The 18033-nt window shown below is 41.4% G+C and overlaps 2 protein-coding genes across 2 annotated transcripts in view; both read left to right on the plus strand.

Annotated features, from left to right (window-relative positions):
- Positions 1-738: 738 nt before the first annotated feature.
- foxd5 (forkhead box D5) lies at positions 739-2162 on the plus strand. The gene has a single exon (XM_082555175.1). It carries the CDS (start codon positions 968-970, stop codon positions 2012-2014), a length of 1047 nt encoding a protein of 348 aa, XP_082411301.1. The 5' UTR covers positions 739-967; the 3' UTR covers positions 2015-2162.
- A 932-nt stretch (positions 2163-3094) lies between these two features.
- pgm5 (phosphoglucomutase 5) overlaps positions 3095-18033 on the plus strand; it is a 29967-nt gene continuing 15028 nt past the window's right edge. The window contains exons 1-7 of the mRNA XM_082554315.1: positions 3095-3786; positions 5191-5353; positions 5780-5926; positions 6135-6260; positions 6357-6547; positions 8859-9013; positions 15862-15977. Of these exons, the coding sequence (XP_082410441.1) occupies positions 3529-3786; positions 5191-5353; positions 5780-5926; positions 6135-6260; positions 6357-6547; positions 8859-9013; positions 15862-15977 (1156 nt within the window). The 5' untranslated portion in view covers positions 3095-3528. The remainder of the gene's footprint in view (positions 3787-5190; positions 5354-5779; positions 5927-6134; positions 6261-6356; positions 6548-8858; positions 9014-15861; positions 15978-18033) is intronic.

Below are 18033 nucleotides of genomic sequence, written 5' to 3' on the forward strand. Positions count from 1 at the left end.
TTTTAGCACATGTCTGATGTCGGCCAGGTTTGCTTTAAGAACGGCTTTGCATTACATTTGTCGCGATTGTAAAACCAAGGTGCGCGCAAACACAAAGCGCACCGTGCAGCTGTGCCGTTTCCGACTGCGATTCTGATGCTGATGGCCTCGTTAAGGCGACTGCTGCAGCTTTTCTTAACTGGCTGCGGGAAGCCCTACCATGGCCATTTTCATGGTCAAACCACCCACGGGCATCCAGAGGTGGCAAACTAAACGAACCCACAGGGGGTTCCGAGTGAGAAAGCCTTGATTTCTTATCACGTGCTAGACCTGGTGTTAAAATTCTCAAGACACCCCCCCACACGCACACACCACTCTGCTGCTGTGCGATTTGTAATATAAAATGTAAGTTTTAACTTGTTATTTGTTTCTTAGAACAAGACAGTTACAGGTCGATGAAGAATCAAAGATTTCGATACCGGCAACCATAAAGCGAAAAAAACAAACAAACCCAAACCCAACAACTAGTAAATCAGATGCAATGTTTTTTGTATAAGAGTGTGTGTGCGCGCGCGCGCGCCGCGCAATTTGACTTGTCTCCGCTTCCAGGATTTGTATAACTGAAATAAAACGCGTAATAAACACAATAATAACATACTGGCACCGTGGTGTTTCTATGTATTGTGTGAATGGGCCTTACGCACATCAGGACCACGCAATCCCCCTTTCCTCATTTGTTTGCTTCCCGGGGCTCCCCGCGGTGTAAGGCTACTCTGATAGGTCCAGAGGGTTAATGGGACTGGCCTGCAGGGCAGCAGCTTACTAGGATATAAAGCCACAGCTCTCATCACGATAGCACAAGGAGTATCAATAGATTCGCTTTTACGCACAGTCGAGGGGCCTGTTGGTTTTTACGCACGGCAAACCATTAAGGCCTCTTTGGCACAGTTTAGTTTTTACGCGTTTGTGAGAAATCTTAGGTGTGACCATGACTCTCTCAAGTGAATTTGAAGCTTCACAACATGCCGGATTGCCTATACAAGAGGATGCGATTGACATAGTAGGCGAGGATGTCCACTATCGAAATGAGTGCTCTACGGGTTCCTCAGCAGAATCTGGTGCGGAATTTGACTCTTCAGAACCAGAATCGTCGGGGGAAAGCGAGAACAGTTTCTGCGCAGACGCACCGGCGTCAAGGAAAGCCCAGAGCAGCTCGGTAAAGCCCCCGTACTCCTACATTGCTCTCATCACCATGGCTATCCTGCAGAGCCCGCTGAAGAAGCTAACGCTTAGTGGCATATGTGACTTCATTAGCAACAAGTTTCCCTACTACAGAGACAAGTTTCCCGCTTGGCAGAATTCGATCAGGCACAACCTCTCCCTTAACGACTGTTTCATCAAGATTCCGAGGGAGCCCGGAAACCCGGGAAAGGGCAACTACTGGTCTCTGGACCCTGCTTCGGAGGACATGTTCGACAACGGCAGTTTCCTTCGCCGGAGGAAACGGTTCAAGAGAAACCAGCCCGAGTTCGGCAAAGACGGACTGATGTTTTATTCCAGCTTTAACTGCTGCCGGCCGTACGGACACCCATATAGCATAACTGGCCAGGTAAGCCACACGGCTGCCTCTTCTATTCGTTACATGCCCCTGCAGGAAAGCATCATGATGCCTTCCTCATCCTACCACCTCCTACCACAACCCCTGAACAGCCACGGAAAGTGCGTTGGGCCTAAAGACTTAAGAGCACAGCTTTGCGCAGCAGAACCAGCTGAGCCGAAATCCGGCCCACAGGCAAAGTGCTCCTTCAGCATCGACAGCATCATGAGCAGACCCTCTTCTATCAGTCAGCACAACTCAAATCCACAGCAAGGCCCGCACGGTGCTCTCGGTTACGGTCAACTCATGCCTGGCCCTGCTGCCTGTTTGGTTCCGACCCTCCTGCAGCCTTCAAGGAATCAGTTTTGCCCTCCTCCCATCCTGAGCACTGCTCCTTTTATAAACGAGCACCTCAGACTGTCGTACCCTCGTTGCTGAACCCTTTGAAAACACTTTACAGTGTCTGTATGTTTGGCGTAGCTCATTTCTTAAAGAAATGTTTTTTTTATTGCATGATATTTATGTGCGTTATGTCTGTAAATAAGATGTGTTGTAATATATTTGTCAAGGTTGCTTCAGGGGAAAACTTCGTCAATGTGAATGTGTTTTTTTTATTAAGTAACGTGGCAAAATAAAATGAATATGTGGGAAACGATTGCAAGTTTTGTTATAATCTGAGTCAGTGCACAGTGCTCGTAAGAGCTATATGTGGATTTACTCAGAGCAGAAATTATTGTTTGTGTGTAAGTTTGAAAAACACTTAGATTTTCTATATTTCTGTAGTCTTTATTGATATTTGTACCTGAAGTACAGGTGATGCCAAACTTTTATTTTAGCTACAGCAAAAATGACTTACTATAATTTAACTGACAGTATTTACCGTAAGGGTTCAACATTGTGTTGGCCTGCTTCCTCTTGATCAACTGAACTCACTTGTAGTCTGCAGGCTACAAGAATGATGACAAAAATCAGGTTTTATTAAAGTAAGTCAATGTCAAATTATAAAAACACATTTCCAACCAGGAAATGAATAAAAGCTATACAAACGCAGGGCTTAAACTCGCACTGGTCATTGCCAATAAAATAATGAAACTCACTCAAATGAAAGTTAATTAGCAGGTTTTAGAAATGAAACTCTGTATCCCTAATTGGTACTCTCACGTTTACGTGTTTCATCAAGTATACAAAATAATAATAATGATAATTAAAAGTCACTTTTTCCATTCTGCCTCAAGGTCGCACTGTTTCCAAAATATTGGAGCAGATGTTAGCGCACTGAAGTTGGTCCGTGTTATGGGATGGGCTACTTAAGAATTTACAGAACACCCAGAATTCAAGATCTATCAAAACATTTTCAATTCAGAAAATAATAACAATTAAATAAAAACGGTACACTCTGATACTTCTAGATTTCTGTGACTATAGTAATGGCCTGGGTTAGAGTGAAAAGCACACACACACAGGCGTGTCCGGTTGCAGACCGGTGCCGACACAATTCCCTTTTGCCATCAGTCAGATGTCTATTTTTGGCCGGAGGCTCAGCTGATTGTGAGTCTTGACGAGTCCACCCCTCCCTTATTTTTTTCTTCATAGTCAGTTGTTCAGGCTTATTAGAAGAGGGAGTTGTCCGCCAGCAGAGGAGGAGAGTGCTGGTGGCTGCTTAGCTCAGCCAGTACTATAGGATGCGACTCCTGGCTTGGGTCGAGGTGAAAACATTTTTGATTGGCTGTTTCTTGTCACTATAGCCATTTCGTCCCTGTGTGGGACTGCTGTCACCGCTTTTTTCCTCGACGGTGGGGAAACAACCTTTACTTCACTCTAGACTGACAAGTTGCATCTTTGAGCTGTTTCTATCGAACTTATTTTTGTACTCAGTGCTGTAAACTCCTACAAAACAAAACAAAACAAACAAACAAAAAACTCCACCAAACTTGCTTGATTGGTTAAAGAGGATGGAGACGAGCCCGATCCCGGTGGTGACGGTCCAAACCGCCCCCTTCGAGGACCAGCGGCCCGGTACCAATGGACTGCGGAGGAAGACTGCGGTGTTCGAGGGGAAGAAAAACTACTTGCAGAACTACATCCAGAGCGTGCTGTCCTCCATCGACCTGCGGGACCGACAGGGTTGCACCATGGTGGTGGGCAGCGACGGCCGCTACTTCAGCCGAGCTGCCATCGAGGTGATAGTGCAAATGGCAGCTGCAAACGGGGTAAGAATAGGGCGACCACCAGTGTCATGCATTTGTTCCTCTCTGTCAGCATGCAGGAGTCACTTGTAACCAGCAGTAATGTTACTGTTCTGCTCTGCGTTGGTGTGAGTTACTACAAGCAGGCTTAAACGCTTTTAGAAAAAACACTTCTTGTTGGAATGGAAGACCAGCGGAATAATTATTCAACTTCACCAACAAACTCAGGATTTTAATGTAGCCTATGGCTTCTTTTGACCTGCACATATGTTTAAATCATTAACACAGAGATGGAACAATTCACTGGGCTGGGAAATTTAGGGTCATCAGATGTTATTCTGCTACTTCTGGTGGGACTTTGGGAGTTTTATAATAAATCAGAATTGTGCAGTCGCTTATAGTTTTTTCACATTTGCAGTAATTGTTGATACTGATACATACAAACCTGCTGAATTGAATTTAACAAGTCAGCTGCAAATAGGTTAAAATAAGAAGACAAAGTGAGGCACTGAGGAGGAAAGTCCCTGCAGCTCTTAGGCTGTGAGATCTTTGCAGTTGGCTTGGAAAAGTTCCAAAGGAAAATTGGAAAGGAATATAATTTGTTTTGGGGATCAGTGCGTTTAAAAAAAATTCTTTCTGCTGGTCCAGCCAAATGTCTTCTGGTGTCAGCCTTATCAGCACTTCCATCCATCCTGCTCTATTTTCCTGCCTACGTCTGCCCCCCACCACCGCTAACACACTGCCTACACCTCGGTGTTCAATCTATCAAGGGCTAAGTCTACATGCTGGGGATCCTCTGTCATACTGCAAGGAAAAGAACCAGAAGGATAATAGAAACACTTGCCAACTACCCACCCAGTGCATGTGCTGTCCTTCTCAACACTGGTTACTGAGAAGATTCCATTTGTTAGGGCTTTCCCTCACTTTCTGATCTGTCCTTTATATACACATGCAACATCCCGGATGTTTAGAGGATGCCAGGAGAGCAAATTCCTCTCCAGTGAGGACAATTTTATTTAGAGAAGGAGAATTATGTTGGTGGTATTACCACTTTAGTATAAATAGAGGCGTAGTTCTGTTATTTAGGCATCCTTCTAGAGGGAGATCATTTGCCTTTTAAAGCAGGCAGCCAATTAGTCGCCTGCAGAATGACAAGATTCTTTGGGACAGGAAGTGATTTTTAACTTTTTGAAATCAGGAGAGAAACAAATGGATTGGATTTAAAAAAAAATTCAAAGCATATGTTTGATTGAAAATGGAACAAACATTTTTAACATTTTTTACAAATATGTTGCATTCTGTTTTTATAAAGCATTATGACTCTTTTTGAAACACAAAGATATTATATTATATTATGATTTTAGACCAGGTGATATCTGCCATGATATGAAACCATTATTGCTTCTCACTAATATTGGTGATGCACAGATTGGTCGTCTGGTAATTGGCCACAGTGGGCTCCTGTCCACCCCTGCGGTTTCCTGCATCATCAGGAAGATCAAGGCCATTGGAGGGATTATCCTCACGGCAAGTCACAATCCCGGAGGCCCTGGAGGAGACTTTGGAATCAAGTTCAATGTGGCAAATGGAGGTGAGGATTTAGAAAATACATTTGCTTTTCCATCTGACTCTTATTTAGAAATTTTAAAGTCAAAAATAGAAGTTTGAGACAATTTGATTTAAAAAATATATATATTACAGCAAAAATTAATGCTAATGTTACAACTTGGCTCCTAGGCCATGATATAAAATGGAGTGTGATATCAGAATTGACAAATACAGGTGATTTGTTAAAGATTTGTTAAAGATTGGTGCCCTAGATTTGTAAAAAACCTAGGGCACCAAATAAAACTTTAATAACATTACAAGTTTCTCTAAGCATGCCTTTGTGCCACACCTTCTCCTGGATGGGCAGTTAAGTAAACTCATGCATGTATCCAAAGACTCTTGCACTGCCAGGAGTTGTAACACCAGTGAGGGATGCATTTTTCATTGTCTTTGTTTCTCTGTCTGGCAGGGCCCTCTCCAGACACAGTGATGGAGAGGATCTACCAGGTGAGCCGGACACTCGAGGAGTACGCCATATGCCCCGATCTCCGCATTGATCTCTCTAGGCTCGGAAGACAGGAGTTTGACCTCGAGAACAAATTCAAACCTTTCAGAGGTACAACATTCGTGCATGTTTAGTTAAAAAGCTTCTCTGCATCATTCTGAATTCTTCAGTGTTATCCACAAGCGTGGATTTTCCCCCACATTGCTACAAACTTTCCTGTTGTGTGATGCTAGTAGAACCCCTCTTTCTGTCACTCAAAATGCACAGAAAAAAAACATACTCTCATCCAGTACTAACAGGTTCTTCTGTCTCTATCCAGTGGAGATTGTAGACTCGGTTGAAGTGTATCTACAAATGCTACGAAACATCTTTGACTTCACTGCCATTAAAAGTCTCCTCACAGGACCAGATCAGCCTAAAATACACATAGATGCCATGAACGGAGGTCAGTTCATCAGCATACGTCCTGTAAGCCCTGCACTGCAGTTACTGTTATTCATATTATTCTGCTAACTTCTACTCACCTTTTGCTTTGTTACAGTGATGGGCCCCTATGTACGTAGGATTCTGTGTGATGAGTTGGGAGCTCCTGCTAACTCTGCTGTAAACTGTGTACCTCTGGAGGACTTTGGTGGCCGACCTCCTGAGCCCAACCTGACTTATGCCACCTCTCTGGTAGAGTCCATGAAAGGAGGCGACTTTGGCTTTGGGGCGGCATTTGATGCAGATGGGGTAAGCCATTTGGTTGAAGTCCTACTCCAGAATGTGCAATCATTTATTCAAGACTACATGGGTGTAGTGGTGCTGAAAAGCACTGCACCCATGGTCTGATACTTTCAAGTGTACCATATAATAGTGGTTTACACATTTGCTTCACAAATGAAAGGTTGCTGGTACAATTCTACCTGAAGACACAAATCCACTTTGGGGGTTTTGTCAGGAAAGGCATCATGCATAAAACTGCCAAGTCAAACAAAACAACAGTGCTACCTACTGTGGCAATCCACTGTGACAAGGGAATGGCCAGAAGTGGCTTTTAATGTAATTCAGTAATCACAGAGTGTGTTGCGTACCTCTGTTAATGTTTGGTTACCGCAGTAAACGCTTTATACAAACAAGATTTCCTGTTTAAGTTTCAAATTAAAAGCCCTCTATTATTTCAGGAAACAGAAAGGCTTCACTGTTTATATTGTGAAACATGCGCAAGACCTAAAGAACTCAAACTCAAAGTTTTATTAAAGAAAAATTGTAATCTTAAGCTTACCTCTGCCCAGGACATTCATCCTTTGACAACTTGCTACTAATTTACACCGGAAAAAAGGGAGCAGGGAGAAAGTTACATAACCGTAGAACCAATTTCTTACATATAGATAATTATTTTCTGCACAATGACAAAAGTCATGTAGGATGTCTTCTGGGCTGTCTTGAGGGGAAAGCTGCTTCAGTACTGTTTGCCTTAAAAAACAAACAACCGTGAAAAAAACAACAGATTTAAGGCGACATTTGAAACGTTTACACAGACCCCCAAGTTATTCAAAAACTGGATAAAATAACATGCAATAGGATGACCGGCAATTTTCCACTAAAACCTATTTTGATCTGTGTTGTACTGCAAACACTCTTATTAACCAGGACAAAGGAAGAAGTGCGCAAAAATTAATAGGTAATACTCGAAATCACTTACTGTACATTTTAGGGATGTTTCTGAGGTCTTATTAATCTGTACTGCACAGGAGGATGTTCCTAAAGAACATTATGAGCTGCCCCCTGTGAATTGTCCAGTATTCCTTCAACTGGATTTGGCTTAAAAGGAAATTAAAATACAGGGATTGGAAAATGCATGAAGAGATCTTTAGTAACTTGGACTCCTGCAAATATCCTTCAAAATTTGGTTTAATAAGTCATTTAAAAATATATTTTTAAAAAGAAACAGAAAATACTGACCTGAGTGTGCGCTGGGATCATATTTAAGAACATATTTAAGTGGCTGTGGCTGTTTTAGTTCTCATACATACATAATATCTCTAATAATCCATAATATTAAATAATTAAATAGATCCTTTTTGTGGTATTTACATGTCATGTTGCTCCACAATCTATTCATTCATTTCTTTAAGCCTAGCTGACTTTTATTGCTATAAAAGCTAAATCCAAGATATTGACTCCAGCCAGAGGCAGCAGAGAAATCCTTATTTATTTTTTATTTGTTTATAATTGCACGTTGATTTCAGGAGTGAAGGCAATGGGTGCAAAGTTGCAGTGCATGCACAATAATCCAACGGGCGTCTCACTTTTTCCACAATGTCATCCAATAGACATTTATTCTGTATAAACAGACACAGGCACACACTGTTTGCTTAGTAGTGTAACATCAGGAGAATTACATCACATCTGCTCTGTTTCTCCCCCAAGGATCGGTATCTCCACTGTGATTAGCACCGGTGGTTATTATCATACTGGGTGGATGTTTCTTTTTTGGGGATATATAGTAACCGATATCTTCTACGCTCCCCACAGTAATAATGAATCCTGGGGGGTGGGGGGATAGTACTGAGAATTTGTTACTTGTACTGTTCTATGTTTTGTAACCGTCTACTAAAGATCATTTATAGTAATGTGAATGTTTGTGATACAAACACACTTTGTCCTTAAAGGATGTTGTTTCTTATGTTTCTTCATTATCAGTAACGCTCATGAAAAGACCAACAATGTTCTAATCAGTGTCTTAAATGTGACAGCTTTCCTATCCCTTCAGCAGAATTCAGCTCATTACTATTTAAGTCATTATTTGGCGAGTTCAAAAGTATTTACGGCAGCAGGATGGAGTGCTGGGGACCGACTCAAAATAAACTAGAGTTGCTATATTCATTGTAATGAAGGGACATACAACAATGGTGGCCTGAGGAGAATTAAGCAATTTGTTTTGGTCTTTTTGTGGGGATTGTTGGCAATACATGTACTATAAAAAGGGTTAATTAATGCAGTTATGCTAACTAACTACACAGGACTCACAAAGCACTTTATGGTTTTGTCGTGTTCTCAGGACCGATACATGATCCTTGGAGAAAATGGCTTCTTTGTGAACCCATCGGACTCAGTGGCCATCATGGGTGCTAACCTCTCCACCATCCCCTACTTCAGACAGTATGGCGTCAAAGGATTTGCTCGAAGTATGGCCACCAGTGCTGCCCTTGATAGGTACCCCACACACACACACACACACACACACACACACACACACACACACACACACACACACACAATCAGTAGATGTAAGAAGTTCTATAACACCACCCACACTCTTCCTACAAACTCCTGCATCAGTCCAGTCTCCGGAGAGGGACGACACCCACTATGAATAAAGCTGTGAGATCACCCCCCCCCCCCACACACACACACACACCAAACACACACACACACACTTACTCACCCCCCTATAAATACTGTGTGTTATGTAAGGGTAAAGCTAAGCAGAGGGTGGTGAGTGAGAGGACGTGATCACCGCCAAAGTCATCTCCATTAACATTGTTCCAGCAGGAGAGATCCCGGCACAGCACCTCGCTGACGCTTCTGCAGAATGCTGCTCAAGGGAGCCGTTTGATGAATGATGAATCTACTATAGTTGCTAAAGACTATGTATATGGATGGCAGTCATGAAGTTTAGCTGTTTAAAATGTGCTACCTAACTACATTAAAACATTTAACATCCTGATTTAATATTTTATAAATAATAGACCTTATAGAAGTGCAAAGATTTCATCCTCCCTTTTAGTAACTTTCAACACAACCTCCTTTTGACCCCTGCCTATATTTATTTAATCTGACCCTCTACCAGAAGAAGCGTATAGGTGCATATTTATTTTGTGTCCATGAACTAGACACATTAAAGATGCACTAAAGTGAGGTAATGGACTTCCAAAAGCATTTGGACGAGATTAAGAAAGTAAATCACTATTTTCAATATTTTACATTATCCCGATGAAGTTACTCTTAGCTCAAAAGACTCCTTCCTAAAAGGGTACTTGATGAAGAGAGGCCTGTGGTGGGCAGTGATGTGTCACACTGTCTTCTTAAACCACCATGTGTGATTTAAAATCTAAACAGCATCCGTGAAATTTATTTCATTTATTCATGTGTGTCTTTATGTGTGTGAAAGAACTAATCCTTTACTGTGTGTAACTGCTGAAAGGCACATGAAGTGATGCTATTACCAACCCTGATCCATCTGGGTTTCACAGTTGTGAGAGATGCTTAGAGGCAGTAAGAGAAACAATTTTGTCATTCCCCCTCCTGAATGTGTAAGTTTGCTAATTTACAAAGAAATTATCTGATCCTTTCCTCATAAAGAATACCGAAGATGGGTCATGAATCTGTCTTCCAATATGACAGTAACCCAAAACATAACGCCGTAGCAGCACATTAAGGTCATGGAGGGGCTTAGATGCTAGTCCCCAGACCTCAACATTATAGAAAGTGAGTGGAGGGAGCTAAACTTGTGAGTTGCCAAGCAGCAGCAAATAAATCTGGTGATCAAAGGTTTCTTCACTGAGTACTAAGTCATTTTTACTTTTGGATAACACTTTTTTCACTCAATGACATTTAAATCAATTTATAACTGTTATGTACTGCGTTCTTTTCTGGATCTTTGGTTGATATTCTGTCTCTCTCCATTAAAATGAAACTACAATAAAAATTAGAGAAGGATAACTTTTTGCGAGCAAACTTACAAATTCAGCAGGGGATCAAATAATTATTTCCCCATTGTATGCGAATTGGAATTTTACGTCACAGAATTGCTGGTTATCTTTATTTACATGGTGCTGTTGCACACTAAGGCAGACAAACACACAGACTGCATCCCTTGATATTGCACTACTCCTTGCCTAAGGTCATGTCTTATGATGTTGAGCCCTAATAATCACACTGAATGAGTTGCTTGAAAGGTTTGCATACACTGGCTCCCCAGTCAGCTTGGCCTCATCACACACATGCACACACACACACACACACACACACACACACACACACACACACACACACACACACACACACACACACACACACACACACACACACACACACACACAGGCTGATACCCAAGACACAAATGTCACATGTCCCACTGCAACCCTGAAGCGCGAAGCAATGCCTCCAACACACGCTTTTCAGTTCTTCTTCTAATATTATCTTTATCTCTCGTTGTCTACTTTCTGAGCACTTGCCCTTTTGTATTGATGATAGTATGCATTTATCTACTGGAAACTTTAGTTGGGAAGTAGAAGCAACCTTATAGATAATACTTAACCCACTGATAATATCATGCATAATAAACTGCATAACACAGGCTTTTGATTTTTTTCACGTTTAACATGATTTCACTTGATTAGTCTGACTACATCTGCAAATCTGTGATCACTTAACTGGTAATTAATGACACTGTTGCTGACCAGTGTCACTTTGTTCCACTCTTAGTTTCACAACTGCCGCTCGTATGAGCGTGACACGAGTTCGTCATGTCACACTCATGTTATGTATATAACGGCATGAACCTGATAAACTCGAGAAAGTGTTGAAGTGCTTAGTAGTGTGAAGTCGGACCCTGGAGTCTGTCCAAGTGTGGGCTGTTTTAGGAGACCGTGTGTATCTGTGTTCTGAGTGTTTAGACTGAGGTTCCCTCCCTGCTATGTGTTTAAAGTCAAGCAAACTGTGTTATAAAAGCTTTGATAAATGCGATGGTGTATATACTCTGTGCGCTGATGTGTATGTTAGTGTGTGTTAACAGAAAAGACAGAGAGAAAGTGAATGCAACTGTTTTCAGATAAGCAAAGGAAACTGACTGGATTCAGGTGGACAGGAGGCTGGATTTAAATCTATCACTTTGGTTGGAGTGTGTGCGTGGGTGATTTTATGTCTTTGTGCACATGCTATGCAAGACGCGGTGAGGGAGGAAGGGAAAGTGGGTGGGAAATGTTGGTAAAGGAAACATCTGCCTCTGTTTTCACAGTTCCAGGGATGGAAGGATGTAGGATTGAGCCACTGGTGTGCGTGTTACGATCATGAAATGTGAGCTCTTTTACTGATTAGCACGGCAAAGTAGAAAGGTCAAATATTTGATGTTGTGCTGTAGCTAAACAGTTACAGAAAGCTGTTAATGACCGTTGGCGTTGTGGTCATCGGGATTGTTTTTGTGCTGAGGAAAGAATTAGTAATTAAACCAAGCCACTAATTCTCTCTAGTGGTATTGCATGATGAATAAGAACCTAAAGTGATTAAAACCTTTACACAGTACCTTTTATATTTACTTTGACAGAGAACATTAGGAGTAATTGACCTCGACGCTGTGCCAGGTAACGCCATACAAGGCCACTTAAATCAGGTCAGGCAGGGAGAGCAGCATCAAGAACACAGAACTAGGCAGGCAAAGATAAACATTGCTCTAACAAGCACATTTATCGCCTGATTTACTATGATCGATAGCAAATATATTCTTGACACAGCTTTGCAAAATCCTAGAAAACTGTTTTGACATTATGTCACAAAGGTATGTTGAGATTGGCACTCCAAAATAGCTATGACCACTTCCAATAATTATGCTAAAATTAATTTTAAAGTATGTTCAGCTCTGACTTGTAGAGAACTAACAGAAAAATCATGGAATAAAATGCCAAGAGAGGAAGGTAGGGAGAGACAGATGGCTTCAGGGTCGGGGTGGGATTACATCAGGGAGTGACTCAAGATCCCGTCTTGTTTCCAGTGATTATGGACAGGTTGACAGAGAAGGATTCCTGTGGACTATGATGTTCACAGATAACATTGTGACTTGCAGTGAGAGTAGGGTGAAGGTGGATGAGGGACTGGAGGGGTGGAGGTGGAGGAATGAAAGCAACAGAATCTGTGTACAACTGAGACAGAGGAGGATGGAAAGGTGAATATACAGTATGTACTGAGTGTCAGGGGGGATTTATGACTGATAGTAGTAGTAAGAGTGAAAGGGGAGGGTTACAAGATGGTTGTAAATATATATATACATATGATATATGATATGTGGTGTGGCGATGGTAGTGCTGCCAAAAACAGGAGGCAGAGCTGGAGGTGGCAGAGCTGAAGATTCTTAGATTTTTGTTGGGAGTGACCAGGATGAATCGATAGGATTAGAAATGAGTAGATCAGAAAGACAGCTCAGATTAAGCGATTTGGAGACAAAGTAACAGAGCCAAAGTTGAGATGGTTTGAAGATCTCAGAAGATGGACAGTAAATGCATTGGACAAAGGATGTCGACAGGAGGAGAAGAATAAGATCACAGAGAAGAATGTGTGATTGCTAAGGATAGGGATATGGAAGCAAATGATCTGCTATGGTGCCCCCTGAAGAGAGCAGCGTAAAGAAGAAGAAAAAGAAGTTCAGCGTTGAGTTCCGTGGCAGCATTATCAGCAATTAACATTGCATTTCTGCTTTGACTACTAAGGGTTATTGGTTCAGGTCAAGCTCAAGTAATGCTCCGGCATTGCTCTTTTAGCCTGAGCCCTAAATCCAAACTGAGGCGTGAGGGTGCTGAAGGCTATGTTTGGTAAAATGTCAAGCCAAAGCCAAAAGCTGGCCTTATTTTACTTCACGGATGTAGAGAAACATCTTCACTCATTGTACCTTCCCCCTCCGCTGGGATTTACTGAGGTGCAAGATAAAGGTTACTTAGTGTGGGTCATATTGTAAGCGTGTGTGCAACAGAGGTTCCAGAGAGTTGAGATGAAGGAAAGTGGACATACCTCCTACCTGCTCAGTTATGAAATTTCTTTCCAGCTCTAATCTTGTCGGAGCAGAGCTTCCAAACCATTCAAGACAGACCTGCTCTAACTTTCCTCAACTGCAGCTCAGTGTTGTCACATCCTAGAATGAAGTTATTTAGCTTTGTTCATACATGCAAGGCTGGACTTGCTCATCGCTTCATATATATTAGAAGATTAAATGTAAGTAAAACACAGACAGTAAACATCAAAATAATCAACATCCAAAAATAGAACTTCCTTAATACCCTAAAGAAGGTATTCACAGGGAAGGATAATATAGCTAATAATTGATTGATACTAACCATTTAAAAATACTGTATATTATGTGACCGACTTTAGATTCCTTGCCTGTAAATTGTCAACACTAGTGTGAGAAAATGAACTTTGACTGGAGAGCATTACAGTTTACGGCTCACACCTACACACGAGGGGATTGCAGCTCTAAATAGGCCTTCCAATTTCATTCCTTGTGTCTCCAGACGTATTAATCTGCCAGGTTTTTTTAAAAAAAAATTTTTTTTTAAATCTCGTCAGAAGAATCCAACATCCCGGTTATCCTGAGACATTTTATTATATCTGTTTAAATGCACTTGTACAGTCATTCTAGCACTGTGTGTTCAAGAAGTTGTCTTTTAGTGGAACTGGAAATTTGATCTTAAAACCTGTTCTTGTTTGTGCTTTATCCCTGAGGATGTATGGATGTGAATGCTATGCATGGGTGTGTGTGCAAAGCTCTGTTGGTGCAATCATCAAACTTGAGAAAGCACGATTTGCTTTATTCTCACATTGTTCGGACGCTACATTTTTGCAACGTTGCATGAAAGCCGAGCACTGCTACAGTCAGTGTCAGTGCTTATGTTGGCCGTGGACGTGCCGTTCAAAACATCAAATGCTCGTCAGAAGTTCAGAGTTCCTGTTTTCTTTTAGGAATGCCAGTCTTTCCATTCCAGTACTTTCTTCCCCAGGGTGGGGGAATAAAGCTGGTTTACTCTTATTTGGTCATTTATCCCATCCTCTTGTAAACAGCTGCGGAGGGCACTGGGGGTTTTATGCATGTGTATATGTATAAAACCACTTAAAAATTTTGAAACTCACCCATATTCACATTTATAGTATTGCACCATGAACTCTCACCACATCCCACAGTACGAGCATTTGAGATGCTGGTATCCATGTATTTGTTCCCTTGGCTGCAAAATCTGTTTTGTTGGTTGAAATATTTGGTTCTGCAGTTTTTAGACTTCTCCTGTAAAGTGTTTATATATTATGCAATGATTGCTGTGGAGATGTTTGTTGCAAACTAAACATTAAAACTAAAACTAAACTAAGCAGGCTTGAGCTGGTAACTTTTCTAATAGGATCAAAGACCGAACCTTTTCTTCAAGCGATAGTTATATCAAGCTGTAAGCAAGAACGCAAATATTAAATTGTCTTAATCCTGCTAACAAACAAAAACATTTGTTGGCCGTAAAACCAAAAGTTGCGGAAATGGTCGAATGAAAGCTCAAGGCTCAAGTACCAATCAAAAGTCAGTGTCAGTGTGTCGATCCCCGCCCTCCCCCCAGTCTGAGTGGTAACGCATCCTCTGGTAAGATGCTGAACCATGAGTTTAAAGTGCTGTATGAATGTCTAGCAGAAAGTGCTTTGGGTGCTCAAACTGAGTAGAAAAGCAGTGTATAAGTACTGATCCATTTACCATAAAGTGTGCATTTTTCTTCTTATCGCATCACTGCAGTTCCAGTAAATCGATTAGTTACTCTCTATTTTGTAATCTGCAACTGGGAACTTTTATTAGACTTTCTCTTTGCTCTTTTCCACTTTGGCTCTTTGCACTCCCTTTCCTCCCACATATTGAACTGTTGGCATCTTTTTTCCCCTCCACGTGACCCCAACATACACATGTATTCACACACACAGACACACTCACGCGCACACGCACTCCATCTTCTCCTCTCGCTATGCTAGCACACGGCTGAGGTTCTAAGTAAACATGAACTAAAAGGTTAACTCACTTTGTTCCTGCTCCCTTTGCCTTATTAAGTTATTGGATGAGCTGCTGGCAGATTGCGCTTGTCATACAGCATTTGGTTTGTTTTATTTCAAAGGTCAGAGTTTTTGTGTGTAAGCTAGTTTCTACATCAGACCTGGGATGTTAGATGTTAGATTTTATTAGATATTAGATGAATATATTGTGTGTATGTGAGCAAATACATCGCGTGTACAGGCAGTTTTTCTGACTTTTCTCCTCTGCGTGTTTGTAGGGTTGCCAAAGCAATGAAACTGGCCTTGTATGAGACTCCCACAGGCTGGAGATACTTCGGGAACCTGATGGATTCTGGGCGTTGTTCCGTCTGTGGGGAGGAAAGCTTTGGGACAGGTATGACCTAGCACATTCACTTACTATCCAAACAGAAAAAAGCACTGCCTTTATAAAGAGAGATTTGAAATTGCTGAATATTATGAGTACAGATCTCTACTGAATGCAAATGCAAGGCAGGATCAGCTGGTTAGATTGTGAAAAGAGGATCGCTCATTCAAATCCCCGGACTATCTTTGAAAATGTGAGTGGGAGTATGTGCATCCTTTCCCCTCAGCAACAACTGGTGCCTGCAAACAAAGCTGTCACTAGAGGACTGCAGTGGCCAGCAGCTGCTGCTGCTAAATGTGCAGCAAGAACTTGCTGAAACAGTCACCACCACCACCACAAAAAAAACCTTTACATTTTTCCCTACGATTTTGGTCTTTTTTGCTACTTTTGTCTGCCAATCGGCTACTATTATAGTCTAAGTTTGCCAAAAAAGCTGAGCTGTAAGAAGTCAACAAAATCCAGCCTAACAGGGTAAGACACGTGACACGTTATTACTTTGCACATTTACATTTTTAAGTAAGTCAAGTCAGTTAATATTTATAATGCTAGGGTTTGTTTAAAAGCTTTATGGTCATCTGGTTCGTAATATTTCTTGCTCTATTGTTTTGTTTGTAAGTGTTATTTTTAAAGATGATATTTTTTAATTTTTTGGCATTTTGGCCAATCCGACTGATGCATCGCGGGATTCATGGTTCAGTAGCTTGCTCAAGGATAATTCAACGACTGACGAACCCAATCTACTAACCTTCTGACTGGTAGACGACCAACTCCCCCTCCTGAGCCATAACAACCCCATCAGCTCAACAGCTCATTCCTTAGCATCCCAGCAAACATGGTTGAAGACCAGAATCTCCCTGGTCAAAACTGGTCGGGGTACGACGTCAAAAACTGAACCATAGATGGACGCATGTCACAAAGTTAGAAACATAGATCAGATTATTGTAAAGAAGAAATTAAATAGATTTGTCTTTGTTTTTTTTGTTTTTTTAAAAGGACAACTAATATGGCTTGCAAACAGTTTATCAAGTATTCCTGTATATTAGTTACTACTGTAACACTTTTAAGCTATTTATGGTTTTGCCCTTTTAAATTCAAGTTAATTTGTCGCTTGGTAACTTTAACAAATCGGACTCTTACAGTCGTCCCCTCTTTGTTCACAGTGTCCCTATTAAAAACTCAGGAATGTTTTCATTCTAATGTAAAATCAAATCCTCAGTGTGACAGCAGGTGGACTCAAACTGCAAAAGTTCTCTTGATAGGAAGTCTAACGAGGACATCCTGACGACGTTTGAGTGATACCTCCAACTGATGTCGTGGTAACCTCGGCGACCATGGTTAAGCTTTTATTTTGGAACTACTTTGCTTGCTGGGATGCAACCAAAAGACAAAACACTACCGACCTGTCACCTCTAAGAATAGGTGATCTATTTGTATGAGAGCTGGAATAATATCATCTAATAACCCTGGGTAAAAAACGTGATTTATAATGTGACTCCAGTTGTCACAACTGTAATTTTATTTTTATTTTTTGCTGGTTATAAACATGTTTATTTCTTATCTTTTCACTTTTTATTGTTCCTATTGTCTTGGAGCAACCGTGGCCACATCATTTCCTTAGGGGTTAATAAAGTATTCGGATTCTGATTCTGATCTAAACATGGGCGTCTGTGAAAATTTCCCTATTCCGTTCTCTTCCAGTCTGTTCGAGGTCTACGTGTATAAGCAGTGCATCCTGCCTGCTCATAGCTCCATTCAGAGTCAACTAATAGATGAGAGGGCTGTGACCCTGACTGCATGTGTAAATAATCCCCATTCTTCTGCTATAAAAGGAGACAGGGGCTCCCTGAATCACGGCAACAAACCGACACTCCTCCAGTGGTAGCGTTTTGTGAATACTAATGCAGACACGCACTCACGCCGGAAAGTATAAACAATTCATAAAAATACAGACATGTATAGGCTTGCATTTTAGATGCGTGTCCCTCTTGCTACAGTCCGAACCTCACCCAAAGTTTAGTCGTTGTTCTCTAATTCCTTGTGACTTCCTCTGCTTCTTTTTCTTTCA

Source organism: Aulonocara stuartgranti (genome assembly GCF_965226115.1).
Source record: "Aulonocara stuartgranti genome assembly, chromosome: 12".
Taxonomy (NCBI): Eukaryota; Metazoa; Chordata; class Actinopteri; order Cichliformes; family Cichlidae; genus Aulonocara; species Aulonocara stuartgranti.